The 24,875-nt window shown below is 41.9% G+C and overlaps 1 protein-coding gene across 1 annotated transcript in view; it reads left to right on the top strand.

Moving 5' to 3' along the window:
* Positions 1-24,875, top strand: part of eci2 (enoyl-CoA delta isomerase 2) — a 137,788-nt gene that overhangs the window by 81,962 nt on the left and 30,951 nt on the right. Inside the window, exon 5 of the mRNA XM_063070025.1 lies at positions 10,175-10,244. Coding sequence (XP_062926095.1) covers positions 10,175-10,244 — 70 coding nt within the window. The remainder of the gene's footprint in view (positions 1-10,174; positions 10,245-24,875) is intronic.

The raw sequence follows: 24,875 nt of genomic DNA, 5'->3' as shown, positions 1-24,875 counted from the left end.
GTGTGGATCATTTTCAGAGGCCTTCTGAAAATCCATGTAAACAACACCTTCTGACTTTCCTTTGTCTTTCCTGTCCATTATTTCCTCACAGAATTCCAAGAGGTTTGTCAGGTAAGGTTTCCCCTTAAAGAAACCATGATGACTTCTTACAATTTTATCGTGTGCCTCCATGTACCCTAAAACCTCATCCTTAATAACGGACTATAACATCTTGCCAAACTCTAAAGTCAAGTTAACTGGTTTATAATTTTCTTCCTTTTGCCTCTCTCGCTTCTGAAAGACTGGTCTGACATTTGCAATTTTCCAGTTCCCTGGAACCATTCCAGAATCGAGTGATTCTTGAAAGATGACAAGTAATGCTTCCAAATCTCTTCAGCTACCTCTTTCAGAATACTGGTGTATAGTCCATTTGTTCAGGTGACTCTACCTAGAGACCTGTCTGTTCCCAAGTAGCTCACCTTAGTAGTACGACTACACTTCCGTACGCTAGCACTCTTGAATGTTTTCCATTTTCAACCTCATTCCAGCCTCTTCCAGCTTCCCCCTGTTGCTTCCGAGACTCCACTCCAATTCCTCACACCCCCCACCACCACCCCCCATCTTCTCTTCCTTCTTCCCACCTCATTCATCTTCCTCCTCTGCTAAACATTTCTTCATAGGTCTAGTGAACCGTCTGATCAGTTTCTATTACATTAGTAACTTTTCTCAAATAGCTAATACAGAACTGGCACTCAACAAAGTGATTCAGGCTCAGATTTGTTGTTGAGATGTTGTTGATGACTGATAAATGGCATTTAAAGTTTATCTGGCATACAACTTTAGGAGGGAGCATACACAAGTGCCAAAACTCAAAGATTGATGGCAGAGTTAGCTTTCTTTGTGCTGTTTTCTTTGCCCTGGAATTCCATATTTGCATGGTAAGCGTTCTCATTAAAACTTGTAAAACTTATCATTAAAAGTCAATGTTGTTACAAGTGGAAATAGTGGTTGTACAGCAAATATCTAGTGCTATCATTTCTTTATAATGCAGGCTCCATTGTTTAAAATATTAGTGTTTTTTTTAATATACAATGGATTCCAGATAATTGGAACATATCAGGACCAGTACATTTTGGCCAAATTAAGTGACTGCCCCAGTTAGCTGAAGTTTCATGGAAATAATAAAAAAGGTGTTAAAAAAAGTCAAATTGAGTAACAAATTATCTATTTAAATGAAATATAGAACAAATTAGAACACTGCAAATAGTACTACAATACTATAAAACAGTGTTCCTAATAATCATTGATAGAGGAATTCATCCACTGCACACATTGAACAAAATTTCAGGTGATATTCCAACGTTAAATTTTCCATGAACCTATGCAGTTGTTTTATTAAAAATATTAAAACAATGCCCAAAACATTTTTAATGTATTGAAGATTGTTAATCTGGTATAATGTTACTGTTGAATATGTGTTTTACTATCACAAATACTGTTCTTTCTTAATTTTATTCAATAAGTTCAATTTAATGTCAGAGAAATGTATACAGTATACATCCTGAAATTCTTTTTCTTCATAAACATCCATGAAAACAAAAGAATGCATCCTCCACCGAGCACTCAAGTGTGCAGCAAAGCATCAATAAAGATACAGACGTGCAGTACCCCAAAGACTACTCATTCACCCGGTAATTTGACATACACAGGCGATTTCGCTCTCTCTCCCTAATAAGGGTAAAAAAGATGTCCCCGTTTCACAATAACTTGCTAAATTTATGGTGTTAAAGTCTGTTGCATTGCTTTTTCCAAGCTGTATGCCCAAAGATCTCGGGTCTCTGGGCACACAGCCAGCAGCCAGCTTGCTGCTTACAATCTTCCATCTCCCATGACACATCGGTTTTCTGTGGCGGCACCGACCTCGAATCTGCCCGCCTCCAGAGCCACAAAAATCCGGTACCCTGCAGGCGCGCTCGTCTTCCAGGTTGCGTCCTTGGCATTTTGAAAAACAGCCAGTCGTGAGGCCCTGAGAGCAGGTCCCATTCTGGCAAAGAACCAAAGTCATCATGTAACTCCTGGTCAGGGTCTTCAAAAGACCCTGAAGAGGGAAAAAAGAGATATTAAAGATAGAAATAGAGGTGTTTCTGAAGATGCAAACAAAGGAGTCGCTGTTAGGTGCCATCATCCGAAGCCCTGCCCTCAGTTCGAAATTGAAAATGGCCTAAATCCCACCTGTGTAAAGTCACTTAGAATTAGAATAAATTATGAAGCCGTCAAATGAGTTTATGGGGTTCCTTCAACTGCTGTACCTTAATCCTAGTAAATTAAACACTTTTTGATGTGGAAAGAGCTTTCAAAACACCCCAACACAAATGCCTGTGCTTAAAAAGATGAGTGCAGTTTAAGCAACACACACAAAATGCTGGTGAACACAGCAGGCCAGGCAGCATCTCTAGGAAGAGGCACAGTTGATGTTTCAGGCTGAGACTCTTTGTCAGGACTAACTGAAAGAAGAGATAATAAGAGATTTGAAAGTGGGAGGGGGAGATCTGAAATGATAGAAGACAGACAGGAGGGGGAGGGATGGAGCTAAGAGCTGGAAAGTTGATTGGCGAAAGGGATACGAGGCTGAAGAAGGGAGAGGATCATGGGACAGGAGGCCGAGGGAGAAAGAAAGGGTGAGGGGAGCACCAGAGGAAGATGGAGAGCAGGCAAGGAATTAATGTGAGAGGGACACAGAGAGAAAAAAGGGAGAGACAAAAAAGAAAAAAGAAAAAATAATTAATAAATAAATAAATAAATAGATAGATAGATAGATAGATAAATAAGGAAGGGATGGGGTAAGAAGGGGAGGTGGGGCATTAATGGAAGTTAGAGAAGTCAGTGTTCATGCCATCAGGTTGGAGGCTACCCAGACGGAGTATAAGGTGTTGTTCTTCCAATCTGAGTGTGGCTTCATCTTGACAGTAGAGGAGGCCATGGATAGACGTATCAGAATTGGAATGGGATGTGGAATTAAAATGTGTGGTCACTGGGAGATACTGCTTTCTCTGGCGGACAGAGCGTAGGTGTTCAGCAAAACGATCTCCCAGTCTGTGTCGGGTCTCACCAATATATAGAAGACCGCACTGGGAGCACCGGATGCAGTATATCACACCAGCGGACTCACAAGTGAAGTGTTGCCTCACCTGGAAGGACTGTCTGGGGCCCTGAATGGTGGTAAGGGAGGAAATGTAAGGGCATGTGTAGCACCTGTTCCGCTTACAAGAATAAGTGCCGGGAGGGAGATCGGTGGGGGGGGGGACAAGGGGGACGAATGCAATTTAAAATGCCTTCCAAGACCAGCACGATTGATAAATCCCAATAATGTACAATCTTTGTAAAATTTATTTTACCCCTCTTAAGCATTCTTCTAAGATGCAAACCAAAATAGGGTTTCTAATTTGCAATGTATCTCATATGTTTGTTGTCTAAAACTAAGTTTATTTTCATTTGTTAAAACGAGAGTTATAATTAATGAGAGCTAACACAAACTTGCTAGAATCAAATCTTATCCAACATTTTGCTATGAGTCTTCAGCAAAATAACAAACTTCTGTGATTTTCAAAAAGATATTTGATCTCAAGGTTTGGTAGCATAATTTGTTGTTGCGGTACTAACAGTGTAGAAGCTTGGATTGATGAGCTAGATATGCAAGTTCAAATTAAACAAATTTTGGTATGAAGAGCTGACACATTAAATTAATTTTGAAATTTAAAGCACAAACATTTGAATGTAACAGAACACTTTAATAAAACTTTTCTAAACACTGGGGATCTTTAGTTTCATGAATAAGATAATACATGTAAGGAGCAACACACACAAAAGCTGGAGGAACTCAGCAGGTCAGGCAGTAGTCATGGAGAGAAATAAATAGTTTACATTTCAAGCCAAGACCCTCAATCAGGACTGGAAAGAAAATAGGCAGAAGCCGGAATAAAATAGTAGAAGAAGGAGCACAAGCTAGTGAATGATAGGGGAATCCAGTTGAGAGGGGTGAAGTTAGGTAGCTAGGGAAAGTGGAAATGATTTGACAAGCTGGGAGGTGGTAGACGAAAGAGAGCTATCATAGACCAAAACTTTCCTTCCAAGTGAAGAAACACTTCTCATGTGAATCCACCGTGGTTGTTTATTGTATTTGTGTTTTCAGTGCAGCCTCCTCTACATCACATAATGCAATTTGGAAGATAGATGCGTCAAGCACCTTCACACCATCCATCCGTAAAAGCCAGTATATCCTGGTGGCCAGCCATTTTAATTCCACTTCCAATGCCCATGCTGACATGTCTGAACATAGACTATTCTACTGCCAAGTTGAGGCTAAATTCAGATTGGGGGCACAGCACATTATATTTCATTTTGGTAGTCTCCAACTTGACGACATCCACAGCAGTTTCTCTAACTTCGGGTAACCACTCCTCTCTCTGCCCTCCCCTTTATTTTCCCTTATCCCTTTGCCCTCCCCCCCTTTACCCTTACTGTTTTCTTTCCCCAACCTCATGATTGGCCCATCAGCTACACACTCCTCCCACCTCCCACTGCGTCCCCACCTCCTTCCTTTATTCCATGGTCTGCTGTCCTTTCTTATCAGATTCCTTCATCGTCAACCCTTTGCCTGTTATACCTACCACCTCTCAGCTTCTCATTTCATTCCCATTCCTCACCCCACCCAAACCTGTCTGCTTTCCCCCATTTACCTGGATTCACCTATCGCACACCAGCTCACATTCCTCCCCCTCCCCCTGACCCCCACCCTTTTATTCTGGCTTCTGCCTTTTCTCTTTCCGGTCCTGATAAAGGGTCTTGGCCATAGGGAAACTTCATTTCCCTCCATAGATGCTGCCTGACCTGTTGAGTTCCTCCACTATCTTGTATGTTGCTCCTGATTTCCAGTATCTGCGGTCTCTCTTGTGTACATGTAAGAGTGTGTTATAGAATATTGTGCAGTGCCCATCATGCGTTCTGTACAAAAATAGTCTTTAACGAGTGAGGGTTTTGGTGAATCGAGAACAAATCTTCCTAATTCCAGCATTAAAAACAACTTTTATTCAGCAAATTAACCTGATGCTGAATGTCAGGAAACATTTTAGTTTCATCTTAAGGGTTTCACTTAATATTGCAAACCACTGGTTAAATTTATACGTGCACACATTACAGGCATTGAAATAATGGTAATGACATTTGGGAACTGATGGAAGCCACTGAAAGACACTGACCTTAGATTGTTGAGCCAGTGTCTGAGATTCAGTTACTGTGATGCATAAGGGAGGGAGTAGGTACCTGGATATTTTGTTCTTATACCCTTTAGGTTAGGTACTGCAGGTTTGTCACTCAGGAGAAACAGGAGAGGTGGGGTTGGTAAAACTATGGCAGTTATGGGGATCCAGGAGAAGCACTTGCTGAGGATACAATATTCTTTCAGCCTGTATAGATAAGAGGAGAGACTGCAGGGAGGGTGCATAAATTAACCACAGAACAGCGGTACAGGAAATCACTCAAGCTGGAGCAGTGAAACAGAATGAGTTATTGACAGGGAACAGCATGGTCTTGGAGGTGACTTGACTCATGAAAGCTCTGTTTTTCATCTGGTACTAGAATTAACAACTCTTTGGGGCTGGAGAATAATTTGAAGTGGGAGTGGAAAGATTCAGTTATCATGTTCCATATAGAAGTCAAAGGGGATGATTCTGCTAAATGGTGGCACAGTAATGTAGCATCTAGTATAGGGCATTATAGTGCCAGCAATAAGGGTTCAATTCCCACGCTGATTGTCATAGTCATACTTTATTGATCCTGGGGGAAATTGGTTTTTGTTACAGTTGCACCATGAATAATTAAATAGTAATAAAACCATAAATAGTTAAATAGTAATATGTAAATTATGCCAGGAAATAAGTCCAGAACCAGCCTATTGGCTCAGGGTGTCTGACCCTCCAAGGGAGGAGTTGTAAAGTTTGATGGCCACAGGCAGGAATGACCTCCTATGATGCTCTGTGTTGCATCTCGGTGGAATGAGTCTCTGGCTGAATGTACTCCTGTGACCAACCAGTACATTATGTAGTGGATAGGAGACATTGTCCAAGATGGCATGCAGCTTGGACAGCATTCTCTTTTCAGACACCGCCGTCAGCAAGTCCAGTTCCATCCCCACAACATCACTGGCCTTACGAATGAATTTGTTGATTCTGTTGGTGTCTGCTGCCCCAGCACACAACAGCAAACATGATTGCACTGGCCACCACAGACTCGTAGAACATCCTCAGCATCGTCTGGCAGAATTTAAAGGACCTCAGTCTCCTTAGAAAATAGAGATGACTCTGATCCTTCTTGTAGACAGCCTCAGTGTTCTTTGAACAGTCCAGTTTATTGTCAGTTCGTATCCCCAGGTATTTGTAATCCTCCACCATGTCCACACTGACCCCCTGGATGGAAACGGGGGTCACTGGTACCTTAGCTCTCCTCAGGTCTACCACCAGCTCCTTAGTCTTTTTCACATTAAGCTGCAGATAATTCTGCTCACACCACGTGACAAAGTTTCCTACCGTAGCCCTGTACTCAACCTCATCTCCCTTGCCGATGCATCCAACTATGGCAGAGTCATCAGAAAACTTCTGAAGATGACAAGACTCTGTGCAGTAGTTGAAGTCCGAGGTGTAAATGGTGAAGAGAAAGGGAGACAAGACAGTCCCCTGTGGAGCCCCAGTGCTGCTGATCACTCTGTCGGACACACACGTACTGTGGTCTGCCAGTCAGGTAATCAAGAATCCATGACACCAGGGGAGCATCCACCTGCATCGCTGTCAGCTTCTCCCCCAGCAGAGCAGGGCGGATGGTGTTGAACGCACTGGAGAAGTCAAAAAACATGATGCTCACAGTGCTCGCTGGCTTGTCCAGGTGGGCGTAGACACGGTTCAGCAGGAAGACGATGGCATCCTCAACTCCTAGTTGGGGCTGGTAGGCGAACTGAGGGGATCTAAGTGTGGCCTGACCATAGGCCGGAGCAGCTCCAGAACAAGTCTCTCCAGGGTCTTCATGATGTGGGAGGTCAATGCCACCAGTCTGTAGTCATTGAGGCCGCTGAGGTGCGGCATCTTCAGCACAGGGACAAGGCAGGACGTCTTCCACAGCACATGATGTATTGTAAGGTGTATGTACGTTCTTTCCATGACTGCAAGGGTTTCCTCCCACATGTCCAAAGATGTATGGGTTAATAAGTTGTGGGCATGATATGGTGGCATCAAAACCACAGCGACAGTTGCAGACTGCTCCCAGCTAATCCTTGGACTCTGTTGATTATTGTTGCGAACACACATTTCACTGTATGTTTTGTTGTTTCGATGTACATGTGACAGAGATGATGTTAAAAATTACTGTCTGAACCACATGCAATCTGGCATGTCAATAGATCAAAGAATTGAAAGGATCTCAAAGGCTAGTGTCAGAGAAAGGTTTCAATCCCTTGAGCACTGGAACCAATACTGGACTATAGGCTTCAAATAAACCAAGTTGGGACAATATTAGTGAATTTAATAACTAAGGCTATACAACAGGCTTTGAACTAAAGAGTAAGTGAGAAGAGTTCAGGTGAGGTGAAATCTAGAGAGTTAAAAGGATAAGGCAAAGTGCACAGCAGCAAAATGAGTACTGATGATCAGAATTTAACGAGGGAACGGACAGATTATACAAATATAAGATTCTGCCTCCATGTAGAGACAGATTTTTCCATTCCCACTTCAAGTTATTCTCCAACCCCAAAGAATAAGAATCGTTTGGAAAATGAAGAAGTTTGGAAATCAGTTTGGGTAGAGAAAAGGTCCTCGCCATTCCCAATCCATATCAATGATGTGGATGAGGGCATCTTCTGTTTGCTCATCATGCAATGGTGGATAGCAGTTTAAGGAATGAGGAAGATGCAGAAGCTTAAAGGGATAATAGACAAACTAACAGAATAGGTAAGAACTTGGCAGAAAAATAGAATATGGAAAAAAGAGCTTGTTCACTTTAATAAGAAAAAGCAAGAGTATTTAAAATGGTATAAGATTGAAAAATGATGTTACAGATCCATAGCATCTATCCCAGCAAGCCCTCTCATTTGTCTGAATTCCAGACTGGACTAAACCCTATTCTTCTCAATCTTCCTCTATAAGAAAACACCCCATCCTAGGATATATTCTTCTATGTAAAGTGAATGATGCTACACTTCCCCTTGTTATATTTTAACTGTTATCTTTCCACCTGTTTGTTTAACTTGTGTGAATCCCTTGAAAGCCACATTTTGACCTTCTTGCAATTTAGGTGCTGACCCATTTGTTTTATATCAGTGTACCTGAACACCTATCTTTTAATGTAATGGAGACTGCTGCTTTTGATGTATAAATTCATTTATTTTATGTTGCTGCGTTGCTGCATTCCTGCTTCTGTGTGATGCTGCCACGAGTAATGCTGAGCTACTGCCAGTGTCCTCTGCTGAGTTCTACTATCCTACTTTAAGGTACTGATGTAATGGCTAATCTGTATGAAACACCCTGGTTTCTTTTGCTGCATGATTCTAGGGAAGACCATCTCTGGCCCCAGCAAGCTTATGAGATTGAGGTGCAATCCCACCCCAAACCCCGTGTTTGTGTGGATGCTGTGTAATTCATTACCCTGTTACAAATTAGTGCCACGAAATAAGACAGTACACCACATACCATGAAAAGATTTATCTTTATAATTCTTAATTTGACTAAATGGCTAGTAAAGAAAAGGGCCCATTTTATTGAAACAGTCTAATGTGCACAAGTTGGAGCTCACCGATCCTCAAACGATCTCACCCCGGCTTTGTTGAATCACGGTCCCACTCCATGTTGAACCCTACGACCTCTCCTCGCCGGTGTCTTCCCTCTTCATCCTCTCTCGAACCAAAAGAAAAACCTCAAGCCCAACCTTAGTGTCCCTCACCAGAGGAAATCTCCCCTTCAATTCGACCATCCTAATTGGATAGCACACATTTTTCCTCATCTCTCATCTTCAACGATAACCCAAACATAAGTTTGAAACAATCAGCTCTCACAGAACTGCAAAAATGAAATACAGAACACAAAATGAAATACATTCAGTATAACAGTAAAAATATGAACCAGGGCATTACAAGGCATGAGCTTCTGGTCTAACACATTTGCTGGCCAGACAAATGGGCATGTTTCCAAGAATCTTTGAGAAAAACTTTTCACGGGTAATTGAGTTACTAACTGGATGACAATTTTAAATATTTTTTGGGAAAAAAACTAGAGAAAAGATTCTATTTTTAAATCCTGGGATTCATTGTGATCTGGAGCATGCTGCCCAAAGGACTACAGTTTGCAAGTTTACTAACAGCTTTCAAAAGGAAATCTGCAAAGGAAAACAAATTATGTAATAAGGAAAGACTTGCGGTGTGAAACTAAGTCTTGAGCTCTTTTAAAGGGTTGACACGGCACAGTGCCTTTATTCTGTGCTGTTCAATTCAACAATTGAACTTCTTTTGAATTGTATAAAATCTAAACTATTTTCAAGAGCTTCTGCTCTTTAGAAACCAGTATCAGACTCCGCTTTCCGTATCTCAGTTTGTTACAATTTTTTCTGTCCTTATCCTTATTTATGTTAAACATGGTGTTATAATGCAGTGTAACTGGCAGGGTAATTGTGACTTATCATTAAAAGATTTCTAATGTTTAAAGTAGGCTACATTTATCACTTACATGGTGTTTTTAATTCAAGTCAGCCATTGGAAGAGTGAGAGTTTTGATGTGAGTTGTGCAAGATTCTGCTAGTCTTAGAAAATATAGCTTTGACGTTAGCCTAGATTGGATTCCAGTCTGGGCTTTAGAGGAGAAGAGGGTGTATACAAACTTACAGCATCAAATATCCCCTTCGTGACTTAGTTGTATCTCCGTAAATAGGAACAGAACCAGACCATCTCATCCCTTAAGCCTTTTCCTAGATGATTAAAGTTTTGTTTGAAAGTTGTAAAACTTGCAATTACCTACCTGTTTTTAAAGTTTCTAAACAGGATGTTGATGAATGACAAAAAGAAAATGTATTTCACTTTTGCCATGTAGATCTTAAGATCAAATTACGTACATCAACCTATTTCTTTCCATTGTTCAATAAGTTCTTGATAATATCTTTCTTTCAGATGTATGAGGAAATAATGAAGGCACTGAAGCAAGCTGCGAATGATGATTCTACACTGACTGTAATGACAGGTTAAGTTCTCATTCAGTACTTTCTACCATGTATTTCCATGCCACTGTTCCATTTATTTTTGGTGATTTGGCACCAACAAAGACTACATAGCATATTTAGACCACAAATATCAATCATTAATAGAAGCAGGAAGAAAGGTCTTCTATTTAATCCGCGACTTTCATTGCATGTTCAATGTTCTGTGGATGGTGGTCAATTTATGCACTGGTAGTTGTTGCAAGTAACAGTTGTTTGAGGGATAAGTTGTGAATTTTGCATTAGAAATAACTTAAAATGTTGGATTATATGTCTCTCTCCTTAGAGAACAGGACTTGTAATACTTTTGTAATAGTTTTGTTCCAGGATATGAACACAATATCTAGGCCTACATCTCAGTATGTGTCCCTTCCTCCACATGATTAATTAAAATCTGTTTGTTCAGGTGAAAGCAAAAGAAACTGTAGTAGTATTTGAAGAGGAGCTGGGAATACTCCTAATGGCCTAATTAATTATTTCTTCAAGCTAAATTAGTGGAGAAGGCTAATGGACATATTTTGTTTGTTGAATTAATCTAATTACAGAAGTGATGTCTCCAGCCATAATTGTCATTACAATTATACAATTTTGCTCCATTCTGACCAGTAATAGTGCTGTCACAGTAGGCAACAAGTGCTATTGTGGGGCAATTAGTAATACCCTTACCTTCAAGTTGGTAGGTTGTGGATTCATCTGACATCGAAGACTTGAACCCCAGTACATTGCTAAGCAAGTTCTGCACTGTTGAAATTGCATTTCTTTAGATTTATGCATAAAATCCAATGACACTGGTTTGAAGAAGTGGCCACTCAGTGTATGTTAGCCGTCGTCTTCTGTTGACTATCTATTTCAAGGTTGGACATGTCCATGTAGGGATGCTCTTATGCACATCATTGTTGTAATATGTGGTTATTTGAGTTACTGTTGCCTTCTTGTCAGCTTGAACCAGTCTAGCCATTCTCCTCTAATCTCTCATTAATAAGCATTTTCACCCATAGAACTGATACTCACTGGATGTTTTTCTTTGTCTTTTGCACCATCCTCTGCAAACTCCAGAGACTGTTGCGTGTGAAAATCCCAGGAGGTGAACAGTTTCTGAGATATTTAAACGACCCTGTATGGCACCAACAATCATTCCACAGTCAAAGTCACTTAGATCATATTTCTTCCCCATTCTGATGTTTGGTCTGAACAACAGCTGAACCTCTTCTTCTTCTATTTCCAGCTGTTTAGACGCATCTAGGCGTATCACAGCCCTCCGCAGGATGTATAATTAATTACAGAACTTCAAGGAACTCAAGTTCTTGAGTACAACCTAGTCTCACTGAATGATAGACTCTTCAATCAGATGTTGATTCTCTCGATGGCCAAACAAAGATTTAATAGAAAACCAAAATAAATTTAAGCCAGATAGCCTCTTGAACAGCATGCTTCTTTCAATTTTGTATCGATTACAGCTCAGCAAAACATGCTGGACTGTCTCTGGACTACCACAGTCACATAATCCAGTATAGGATGTTTTCCTATTGTCTTTAAATAATAGTTTAGCCCACAATGCCCCAACCTAAGTCTTGTAAATTTCACCATATCTCTACGACTTAAAAGGTATCAGTCTGAGACCTTTTTAACTAGTGGGTGACTAGAAAAATAATGCCTGCCCCTTAATTCATTTTTCCAATCCCCCTGCCACTTCTTCTCTATACCTTTTTTAATCCTACTTCTCAATTCTGCTCTGCCTAGGGGAACTCTAATTTCTACTTGGCTGCTCTGTAGGGAAGACTTTGCAATGCCATCCACAATTTAGCTGAACCTCTTGACCATGTCTGCATGCTTTTATGCATTGAGTTGCAGCCGCATGATCAGCTGATTAGATACTTACATTAACGAGCAGGTGTACATAATAAAATAGCTATTGAGTGTGCTTCCCTCAGAGAACATAACTAAACATCACTTAATCATTATAAGTTTCATACATTTCAAAGCTTGCTGTGCAGAATTTGACTACAATTCAGAGGATCAGTTGCAAGATGTTTTGGATGTTATGAAAGGCACTATAAAATTGCAAGACCTTTTTTTTCTACCAAAGATAGAAAAAATGTCTTAATGGTGCTCTTACTGTGTTGCTATGATATTCAGTTTGAAAAGAAGAATGTGAGCATTAACTAATTGTCCACTTAAGTAAGTTACCTTTATCTGTGCCCACAAGTGTGAGTGAATGGATAGCTGTATCTGTGACTGTGACCTACTTTCCTTGGTAAGTTGTGTTTTTTTTTCTAAGCTTATCATATATCAGACATCCCACCTCTCCCAGAAGTTCCGGGAGTCTCCCACATATTAATAGTGGCTCCCTGATGCCCGCAAATTATATACAATATCACGGAAATCAATTTTTTTGAGAGCGAGCGAGAGAAAGCAAGAGAGAGCGTGAGAGCAACCACGAGAGAGAGCGAGAGGGCGAGAGAGAAAGCAAGCAAGAGCGCGTGAGCGAAAGCAAGCGAGAGAGAGCGAGAGGGAGCGAGTGAGAGAGAAAGCAAGCAAGAAAGAGCGAGAGAGAGCGAAATTGAGCGAGCGAGAGTGAGCGATAGCGCGCCATGGCAGAGTGTTCCAAAAAAAATATAAAACGTATGTCACCCTAGACTACACTAAAGTGTACCCCTGCCTAATAGGGGTCAAAATAATGACAGTGTTGCTCACTGCACTGTTTGCAACAGTGTTTTTTCTATTGCCCATGGTGGGTTAAGACCGTAAAAGACATGTTGAGGTGAGTTTAACAGGTGCCATTCATTCATTAGCATAGCTAACGTTATTTAAACTAGCTGGCTAGCTGCTAAGGAGCTACTCCATTGCAGACATCCCACCTCTCCCGGGAGTCTCCTGCAAATTGATGGTGCTACCTCCCTGGAATGAGTTTTTGCAAGGTGGGATGTCTGATATATGGGCATTCCATTGGAGACAAAGTAGAAGACAACATTATGGAATAATTAGAACAAGATGCCTTGAATGAAACTGGTTAAACAAAAATATTTGTAGTTACTCGGGGTCATAGGTTAAGTGTGAAAAGTAAAATATTTAATGGAAACCTGAGGGGAAACTTCTTCACACAGATGATGAGAGTGTGGAACGATCAGCTAGCAGAAATGGTGGATGGGGGTTTGATTTCAACATTTAAGTTAAATTTGGATAAATACATGGATGGAAGGGGTTTGGAGGGCCATGATGTAGGTATGGGTCAATGGGACTAGGTGGAATGGGCTGAAGGTCCTTTTTCTTTGCTGTGGTGCTCTACGACTTTAACTGACTTCACTCAACACATTAAATCACTCTCTCAGAACTAGACCTTGGCAACCCTAAATGGAAATTCTTCAGGCTTGATGTAAACTGTGATTAGTATGGATAAACATGGTTAAATGAAGTCCCAACTTTGAAGATAAACATTACAGGTTTTTTGGCCCATGATATTGTGCCAACCTGTTTATCTATCATAAGATCAATCCACCCCTCTCTCTCTCACATAGCCCTCCATTTTTCTAGCATCCATGTGTATATCTAAGAGTTTCTAAAATGTCCTTAATGTATCGCACTCTACAGTCACTGTGAGTAATGCGTTCCACACGCTCACCACTCTGTATAAAAATAACTTATCTCTGACATCCCCCATACTTTCCTCCAATCACCTGAAAATTAGACCCCCTTATAATAGCTATTTCTGCCTTGGGAAAAGTCTCAGGCTGTCCACTCATTCTATGCCTCTTATCATCTCGTGCACCTCTATCATCACTACTCATACTCCTTTGCTCAACCTATTCCCTCCAGTTCAGGCAGACTCTTATAAATATCCTCTGCACCCCCTAAATCTTTCCACACCTTTCCCATAATGAGGCACGTTGCTAAGAACCTTGCTATTAACTCTGTATTCTGACTTCAAATTCTACCTTCCAGAGTGAATCACTTTACATTTTTTCAGGTGGAGCTCCATCAGCCACTTCTCAGCACAGCTCTGAATTTTTTCAATGTCCTGTTGTAACCCTCAATAACCTTCTACATTATCCACAACACCACCAGCTTTCATGTTATCTGCTAACTTACTAACCCACCCATGATTTCCTTGTCCAAGTCATTTATAAAATTCACAAAGAGCAGGGGGTCCCAAAACAGATCCCTGCAGAACATCACTGGTCACCAGCATTCATGGAGAACACACTCCCTCTTCAGCCACCCTCCACTTTTTATGGACAAACCAATTCTGATTCCACACAGCCTAAGTTTTTCTCTGGATCCTGTGCCTCCGCACTTTCTGAATGAGCCTACTATGGGGAACCTTATCAAATGCCTCACTAAAATCCATATACATCGCATTCACTGCCCTACTTTCAATAATGTGTATTGTTAAAGAATTCAATCAGGCTCGTGAGGGATGACCTGACCCTCATGAAGCCATGCTGACTATCCCTAATCAGACTATGTCTCTCCAAATGCTCTTAAATCCCGTCTCTAAGAATCTTCTCTAATAATTTGCCCACCACTGAAATAAGATTCACTGGTTTATAATTCCCAGGGTTATCCCTGTTCCCTTTCTTGAACAAAGGAATAACATCTGCCACAGTCTGATCATCTTGTACTACTGTGACCAGTGAGGAAGGAAGATCATCGCCAAAGGGGCAGCAATCTCTTCCCTCATTCCCAAACTTCAAAGTACATTTATTATCAAAGCATGTATAAATTATACAACCATGAGATTTGCCCGCTTACAGGCAGCCACAAAATAGCAAACAATACGAAAATGAGACCAAAGACCCAATCCTAGAGCAGCCAGAGTAGACCCATAGCCTCAGCCTTAGTTCATCGCACAGCGGGGCAAATTGTCATCAGCAGATATGAAGCCTGGAGGAGCCAGAGCAGTGTCATGTCTCAGTGCCGTGGAGAGTGGAGGAAATGTCGCGGAAGAACAAGCAGAGCTGGCCGGACTCTCACCTCCGGTCCCAACACTGCCTTTTCAGTCTATCTGGGTCAATGTTTAAATTGTCTAAACACTGAGTCGTCCCCACACCAGGATCCAGCCTCACCAGAGTAATATACTCTGGGCCTGGACCCTGCTGCTCAGCCTGTACTCAACTTTTCCAAATTGGCCCGGAACTTGGTTGATCCAACCTCACTCCCGGTTTAGGTGGATGGGCTCTGAAACTCCTCCATTCCAACTCCTCTCCGATTTGTTCACTCCGACTCACTCTATCTGGAACATGCCTCAACCTTACTCTGACCACTTCTTGAATGTGCCACGCACCAACTTTGTATTGCACCTGCATGCCTCGACTCTCAAGTTAGCCTCGCCTTCACTCACCTCTTCATTTTTTGCAGTGATAGTTTACCATAATTTACCACAGTTAAACTATTATTAATAAGGTATTTAGTCATATTTCTTACTTTATGAATTACCAATAAGCTGTCACCCAAATTCAGTAGCGCCATCTTAAACCAGAAGTCTCTAGTAATTTGGGATATAGCCTGTCTGGTCCTGAGGACATCTATCCTAATGCTTTTCAAAAGTTTCAGCCTGTTTCACACTGTCCTCACAAATGTCAATATCCCACTCAGTGCTGTAAGCTGAAGCAAAATATTCGGTAAGGTCTTCCCTACCTCCTCCCACTCCAGGCATATCCTTCCTCTTTGTCCTGATCGGTCCTACCCTCACTCTAGTCATCCTCTTGTTGTTCACATATGTGTAGAACGCCTTAGTGTTTTTCTTAATCCAACTCACCAAGACCTTCTCATGCCCCACTTCTCACTCTGCTAAGTCCATTCTTAAGCTCCTTCTTGGCTGCCTGGTAACTCTCTAGAGCCCTGTCTTGTTGTTTATTTAATATTTCAATAATATTCGAGTAATGTTGTAAATGTATTGTTTAAGCATTCTTTGTTTAAATAATTCATTATGGGTTATATGTAAAAGTATGTGAATGGCAAATTCCCACCAAATCATATATGGCGCCTCACTAAAAGTAAACATAAAGTTTACATGCATCTACCAGCTCCATGTTTTTCTTTCAATTAGCTTTATGTTTTGGAGTTACAAAACATACCAGTGGCGACGAGGAAGTTTTAAATGAACCGGAGAGGGCTACCTAGCTGTTTAAGTGCAGCGACACATTGAAGTTTTTCAAAAGCATAGCGAGACGTTCGATTTTGTTTTTTAAATTACAGCACGATTTTTTTGTTTGCAAGAGGAGAGAAATGTTAGAGATTTTTTTTTAAAAGGCAGAAAACGGAAGAATTCATGGGTTCATAAACAGTGAGTACTTGGTGATAATCATAAATTTTCAAAAAAAAGACCAAACATGGCTGGCTACATCAGAAAGATAACTGGATATTGTATACTAAGCGAATTGACCATTAATTCATTGGGTATTACACTGAGAAATACCCAATGAAAAGCAAGTGCCAATTTTGCCAAGTGCATTGGGTGGAAGAGCATATAGTTCACTGAGAAATTTGACTACTCTAGCCAAACCATCTGAAATGAGCTTTGATGGCTTTGTAGTATTTAGAACTGAAACCATTGTTTATGTAGAACACCTTAGGTTTCATATGCGGAATCTAAAGGAAGGGAGTCCATTTCAGCATAGGTGACTGAATTGATGCAATTGTCTGAGCATTGTGAGTTCAGTGATGGGCTTAATGATGCACTGAGAGATTGTTAGTTTGTGGAATCTTAGAAGAAAGCATTCAAAATTGGCTCCTAACTGAAGCACACGTACATTGAAAAGAGCAGTTGAAATTGCTTTGTCAATGGAAACCACAGCTGGAGACTCAATTGAGTTGCAGTCAGGAATGAAAGTGACCATGAACAAAATTGCAATCTCTTAAATTGAAACCTGCCTGGCTGAAAAAAATGTGTTTCTGTTGTGGCAGTGGCTCATATATAACAGACCAGTGCAAGTTTAAAGGTAAAACTTGCAGGAAATACAACAAAGTAGGACACATACAAAGAGCATGTCAGGCAGATAAAAATAAATGGATTGCACAGGGACAAGATAAGAAGTCAAGTTGCAGTTTCAAAAAGAGTACTGAACTGCATGTTGATGAAAAATCTGATAATGATGAGAGTGACACAGGACAGGGTAGCCTTGAGATGTATGACGTGAAAAATAACAACCAATCTGGCTTACACCAAAAGTGAACGGCAAATTCATTAGAATGGAAATGGACATTGGCTTGGCTGTTTCAATTATTCCACAAAAAATCTCTGAAAGGCATATCAAAGATAATGAACTGAAGCTTGCAGATGTCCAACTAAGAACTTATACTGGAGAAAAGGTAATTCCTGTGGAACGACAATCATAACAGTGAAATACAATAACCTACAAGCCACAGTGGGTTTGTATATGGTAAAAACAGAAGGGCGAGCATTGTGGGGTCGTAAGTAGCTAAAAACACTGCAACTTCATTGGAGAGCCATCTACCGTTTGCATGCCACATCTCCTGCAATGGAATCAACTGAAAGCAGATTAAGAAAGGCACAGTATGGTGCTACAGCACTGTTCAAGTATAGCACTGGAAAACTCAAACATCTCAAGGGTAAAATAGTGTTAAATGAAAATGCCACATCCAAGTTTTACCAAGCCTGCCCAGTTTTTTATACTATCTGTGATCACATGTAGGCTGAAGGAATTCTTTCCAAGGTTGAGTGAACCCATGGACAACTCTAGTAGTCCTAGTAGCTTAAAAGATTGGGTCTGTTAGGATCTGTGATGATTTTTAAGGTCACTGTCACCCCAGTGCTGAAAGTAGATCAACACCCTCTGCCCAGGATAGAGGATATCTTTGCAAACCTTTCTGGAGGGAAGCACTTCAGCAAAGTGGACTTAGCTGAGGCCTCCTTACAGATGGAGATGGAAGAAGAGCCCAAAGTATATTTCACCAGAAACACTCACAAGTGCTTTATTGATATAATAGGCTTATGTTTTGGAGTTGCATCTGCATCTACACACTGGCAGAAGCTATGGACCAGGTGCTGCAAGGCTGCCCAGGCGCTTAGTGTTACCTAGTGAGGATGACAAGGAGTTTCTCCAGAATTGCAAGACTGTGTTTAAAAAGGTGAGAAGATTATGGGCTCAGAGCAAGATACGACAAGTATGAATTCATTAAACCAAGCATCCATCACTTACTGTGGTCACACTATTGATGTACAAGCATTACACAAGTGTGCTGAGAAAATCCAAGCAGGGTGGGTACTGCAGGGCCAAAGGACTGTTACGAGGAAGCAGATTCACTGGTTTGTTAAGTGAGTCAGAAGACACTGATTATGAATATGCACATGAATCTTTTATTTACAGGCAAACACTAAAACATTCAACCAAACATCTAAGTCACCCTAAGTTACGCAAACTACACCACTAAACATTCAGTAACACTTCAAACTCAACAGGTTTCCCCAAGTTACATAACTACAAAACTAAACATTCAACAGATACTTTTGAGGATGTGACTAAACACATTGATGAAGGTAGAGCAGTAGCTGTAATGTATATGGATTTCAGGAAGGCATTTGATAAGGTACCCCATGCAAGGCTTATTGAGAAAGTTAAAGGAGGCATGGGATCCAAGGGATCCTTGCTTTGCAGATCTAGAATTGGCTTGCACACAGAAGGCAAAGAGTGGTTGTAGACGGGTCATATTCTGCATGGAGATCAGTGACCAGCGGTGTGCCTCAGGGATCTGTTCTGGGACCCCCTTTCTTCATGATTTTTATAAATGACCTGGATTTGGAATTGCAGGGATGGGTTAGTAAATTTGCTGATGACACAAAGGTTGGGGATGTTGTGGATAGTGTGGAGGGCTGTCAGAGGTTACAGTGGGACATTGATGGGATGCAATACTGGGCTGAAAAGTGGCAGATGGAGTTCAATCCAGATAAGTGTGAGGTGGTTCATTTTGGTAGGTCAAATATGATGGCAGAATATAGTATTAATGGTAAGACTCTTGGCAGTGTGGAGGATCAGAGGGATCTTGGGGTCTGAGTCTATAGGACACTCAAAGCTCCTGTGCAGGTTGGACTGTGTGGCTAAGAAGGCATACAGTGTATTGGCCTTCATCAATCATGGGGTTGTGTTCAAGAGCCGAGAGGTTAGATTATTAGATTATGAGGACACTCAGTCCTCGTTTATTGTCATTTCGAAATGCATGCATTAAAAAATGATACAACGTTCCTCCAGAAAGATATCACAAGAAACACAGGACAAACCAAGACTAAAACTGACAAAACCACATAATTATAAAATATAGTTACAATAGTGCAAAGCAATACCGTAATTTGATAAAGAGCAGATCATGGGCTCGGTTAAAAAAAAAGTCTCAAAGTCCCGATAGCCTCATCATCTCACGCAGACGGTAGAAGGGAGAAACTCTCGCTGCCATGAACCTCCAAGCACCGCAAACTCACCGATGCAGCACCATTGGAAGCACCCGACCGCAGAGGACTCTGAGTCCGTCCAAAAACTTCAAGCCTTCGACCAGCCCCTCTGACACAGCCTCTCCGAGCACCAACCTCTGCCGAGTGCTTTGACCTCACCCCAGCCGCCGAGCAACAAGCAAAGCCGAGGACTCGGGGCCTTCCCCTCCGGAGATTCTGGACCACACAGTAGCAGCAGCAGCAAAGCAGGCATTTTAGAAGTTTCACAGATGTTCCTCCGTGCTCTCACATCCGTCTCCATCAAATCAGGATTGTGTACGGCACCCTACTTGACAAATAACAGACATCAACACCGGAGTGGCCGCTACGAGCTGCATCGTGCCACCATCTTCTCCTCCCTCCCTCCAGCTAATGTTACAGTTAATGTTACCCCACTTGGAGTACTGTGCTCAGTTCTGGTGACCTCACTACTGGAAGAATGTGGAAACTATAGAAAGGGTGCAGAGGAAATTTACAAGGATGTTGCCTGGACTGGGGAGCATGCCCTCTGAGAATAGGTTGAGTGAACTCAGCCTTTTCTCCTTGAGGCAACAGAGGATGAGAGGTGACCTGATAGAGGTGTATAAGATGATAAGATGCATTGATCGTGTGGATAGTCAGAGGCTTTTTCCCAGGGCTGAAATGGTTAACATGAGAGGCCACAGTTTTAAGGTGCTTGCAAGTAGGTACAGAGGAGATGTTGGGGGTAAGTTTTTTATGCAGAGAGTGGTGAGTGCGTGGAATGGGCTGCTGACAACATTGGTGGAGGCGGATACGATAGGGTCTTTTAAGAGACTCCTGGATAGGTACATGGAGCTTAGAAAAATAGAGGGTTATGAGTAACCCGAGGTAATTTCTAAAGTAAGAACACGTTTGGCACAGCATTGTGGGCTGAAGGGCCTGTATTGTGCTGTAGGTTTTCTATGTTTCTTTAGCTAAGTGTGTGCATAGGCCCTCCTAAATCTGCAACATACTTTCCCAATGGTCTTCAGCACTGTTCGCAAACTCAGTTTGAAGATGAGCCCTTAGAGACAAAGGAAAGCCAGTGAGTCTCTTGCACATACTATTCTTATACCCCCGAGGCACACGAAACTGCACACTGGTGCAGTGGCATACAAAGCAACCAATGGGAAAGAGCCGCTGCATCCCTCGAACGGCACAGTGGAAGAGGGTTTCAACCAGCAAGTAAACTAACCCATCACATTACAAGGACATGTCACAGTTGTGGCCCTTTTTAGGATTTCCAATTACTATAACAGATTCCTGCCGAAACTGGCCATTGTGCTTCACTCCTTGAATTCATTACTACAGATCTGGAAGAAATGGCAATAGACAAAGCAGTATGAGGTGACTTTCCAAAACGCAAAGGAAATGGTGATGTCAGACACTGTACTCACACATTATGATCCACTTCCTCCATTAAAGCTTGCCTGTGGCACCTTGGCTTAAGGTATAGGTGCAGTTATGTCACAGGTTATGAGTGATGGAAGTGAACACCCCATAGCCTTCATATCATGTTCCATTACTGCTGCAGAGAAAAACTATGCACAGATTGACAGAGAGTGTAAAATGTTTCAACCACTCCTTGTGTGGGAGAGAGTTTACCCTTGATCATGAACCACTGGTGTCAAATTCCAATCCACAGAAGGTGTTCCACTAACAGTGGCAGCACAAATGCAGAGACGGGCTATCTTTTTTGTAGGACACAATTGCAAGATTGAATTCAAGAGGATGACTAATCATGGAAATGCTGATGGATTGTCCTATTTACCCTTGGAAAAGGGAATACCTGAGAAAGTTACAAAAGAGGACACTCCTCTTGACATATTCCCCCTAATGCAAATCGAAAACAGATTATTATCTGAATGGTGGCCGATTAGGAAAAGGGGAGGTGCAACGAGACCTGGGTGTCATTATACACCAGTCATTGAAAGTGGTTATGCAGGTACAGCAGGCGGTGAAAAAGGCGAATGGTATGCTGGCATTTATAGCGAGAGGATTCGAGTACAGGAGCAGGGAGGTACTACTGCAGTTGTACAAGGCCTTGGTGAGACCACACCTGGAGTATTGTGTGCAGTTTTGGTCCCCTAATCTGAGGAAAGACATCCTTGCCTTAGAGGGAGTACAAAGAAGGTTCACCAGATTGATTCCTGGGATGGCAGGACTTTCATATGAAGAAAGACTGGATGAACTGGGCTTGTACTCGTTGGAATTTAGAAGATTGAGGGGGGATCTGATTGAAATGTATAAGATCCTAAAGGGATTGGACAGGCTAGATGCAGGAAGATTGTTCCCGATGTTGGGGAAGTCCAGAACGAGGGGCCACAGTTTGAGGATAGAGGGGAAGCCTTTTAGGACCAAGATTAGGAAAAACTTCTTCACACAGAGAGTGGTGAATCTGTGGAATTCTCTGCCACAGGAAACAGTTGAGGCCAGTTCATTGGCTATATTTAAGAGGGAGTTAGATATGGCCCTTGTGGCTACGGGGGTCAGGGGGTATGGAGGGAAGGCTGGGGCGGGGTTCTGAGTTGGATGATCAGCCATGATCATAATAAATGGCGGTGCAGGCTCGAAGGGCCGAATGGCCTACTCCTGCACCTATTTTCTATGTTTCTATGAAAAGCCCTGTATTAGCATAAATGATCCAAAGGGAAACCAGAAAAGAACTCTCTTTGTCTCAGGTCTACATGCCACCCAAAATGACTGGAATGTGCAGCAGAAACTCCAGTTCCCCCATTTTTACCAGTGCCAGGTGAACTTGCCTTTGACAGGGGTTGCCTTGTGTGGGAATTGAGAGTTGTTGTACTATCCAAGCTGAGAGCTAGGCATGGTTGAAATGAAAGCATTAGAAACAGAGAAAAACTACAGCACAGTATAGGTCCTTCGGCCCACAATACCATGCCGGACATGTACCACCCCAGAAATTACCCAGGATTACCTATAGCCCTCTATTTTTCCAAGCTCCACATACCCATCCAGAAGTCTCCCAAAAGACCCCATCACACCCACCTCCACCACTGCTGCCGGCAGTTCATTCCACGCGCTCCCCACTCTCTGTGCAGAAAGCTTACCCCCGACATCCCCTCTGCACCCACCCCCAAGCACCCCAAAACCGTGCCCCCTCGTGTCAGCCACGTGAGTCTGGGGAAAAAGCCTCTGACCATCCACATGATCAATGCCCCTCACCATCCCATATACCCCCATCAGGTCACCTCTCATCCTCCTCTGCTCCAAGCAGAAAAGGCCGAGTTCACTCAATCTATTCTCATAAGGCATGCTCCCCAATCCAGGTAACATCCTTGTAAATCTCCTCTGCACCCTTTCCATAGTCTCCACATCCTTCCTGCAGTAAGGTGACCAGAACCGAGCACAGTAGCTTGAAGCTTTGTCTGGTGGCCTGGGAGAAATGAGCAGATAGAGCAGCTTGCCATGCACTATTCGGGATGCCAACATGTCCAGAAGAAAGGTGGCAAGAGCTGTCAGAACCACTTCCTGTAGACCCAGAGTCAATTTTTACAACCACCACAGAAGAGTTCCTAGAGCCTAAGATTGTTTCACAGCCACAAGTCTCATCCCCACCCACACCACCCCCTTGTCAGGAAAGCCATCCCACAAGAGTAAGAATTTCTCCACAGCAGTTAAATCTTTAGGCCTGAATGGGACCGTTTAAAATGTGCTGTGCTGTGGATGTCTATATAGTAGTTGTATTATGTAGTATATGTATATACTGTGTGTACTTATATACTGTAAGTGCATATAAGTTGAGATACATTCTATATAGAGCTGGAGTTTATAGTAAGATGGAGCAGCGTTGTGTATTTAATATTTTAGTAATATTTCAGTAACATAAATACATTTGATTAAACATTTTCTGTTTAAATAATTACAGGTTGTATGTAAAAGTTTGTGAATGGCATACTGTATGTGCTGTCTTGCTAAAGGTAGAAATAAAGTTTACACACATCTCCTGGCTCCATGTTTTTTTTTTCCCAATTAGTTTTACGTTTTGGAGTTACAAAACATAATATGTCTGATCCTTGCTTCCTAAACTTTAAGTAAGCTTCATTGCTCCTCTTGACTAGATATTCTGCATCTCTTGTCAGTAATGGTTCTTTCCCTGCCTCAATGGGACAAACGCATCTAGAACACCATGCAAGTGCTCCCTAACAACCTCCACATTTCTGTTGTGCATTTCCCTGAGCAAATCTTTTCCAAATTTGTGCTCCCAAAGTTTATGCCTAATAGTGACATAATTACCCCTCCCCCATTAAATACTGTCTTGTCCTATCCCTAGGCTGTAGTAAAGGTCATGGAGTTGAGATCACTGTCTTCAAAATGTTCTCTCACTGAATGATCCAGTATGACCTCTCCTCTAGATGGCCTGAACCATATTGTGTCAAGATTCTTCCCTAGAAAAACCTGACAAATTTAGCTCTATCTAAACTTTTTGCACTGGGGAGGCAACAATCAATATTAGGGAATGGTGGAATTACCTATGAACAGCAAGCCTGTTATTTTTGTACCTTTCCAAAATCTGCCTCCCAATTTGTTCCTTGGTGTGTCTGTTGCTATTGGAGGGGGTCTATAGCACACTCTATCGTAGAGTGATTGCTCCCTTTTGTTTCTAAATTTCGCTGTCACTGACTCATTGGATGATCCCTCCACGATGTCCTCCCTCTCTACAGATATGATACTATCTCTGATTTGCAGTGCCAGTCCTCCCATCTTTTTTACCTCCCTCCCTGTCCCTTGTGAAACAGTGAAGTCCCTGAACATCCAGCAACCATTTCTACCCTTGTGACAACCAAGTCTCTGTAATGGCCACCATGTCACAGTTCTATGTACTGACCCATGTTCTAAGTTTCTCACCCTTGTACTTGATACTTATAATAAAATAGACATACCTTAACCCAACCAATTAACTGAGTTTTGTCCTATCAACTGCCCCACAGTCTCTCTACACACTGCAACTATTTGTACACCAGCTATCCCACCCCCCTGCCAAACTAGTTTAACCTCTCCCAACAGTTCCAACAAATCTGCTTCTAAGGATGTTGGTCTCCCTGAATTCACACATGACTTGTATTTTTAGCACAAGTTATACCTTCCCTAATAGAGATTCCAATGATCCATAAATTTGAAACCAGGACCCCAGCACCAATTTCTCAGCCAC

This window comes from Mobula hypostoma, chromosome 17 (genome assembly GCF_963921235.1).
Source record: "Mobula hypostoma chromosome 17, sMobHyp1.1, whole genome shotgun sequence".
In the NCBI taxonomy this organism is placed as follows: Eukaryota; Metazoa; Chordata; class Chondrichthyes; order Myliobatiformes; family Myliobatidae; genus Mobula; species Mobula hypostoma.
The sequence above is the reverse complement of the archived record's forward strand: the minus strand, read 5'-3'. Positions and strand labels throughout refer to the sequence as shown.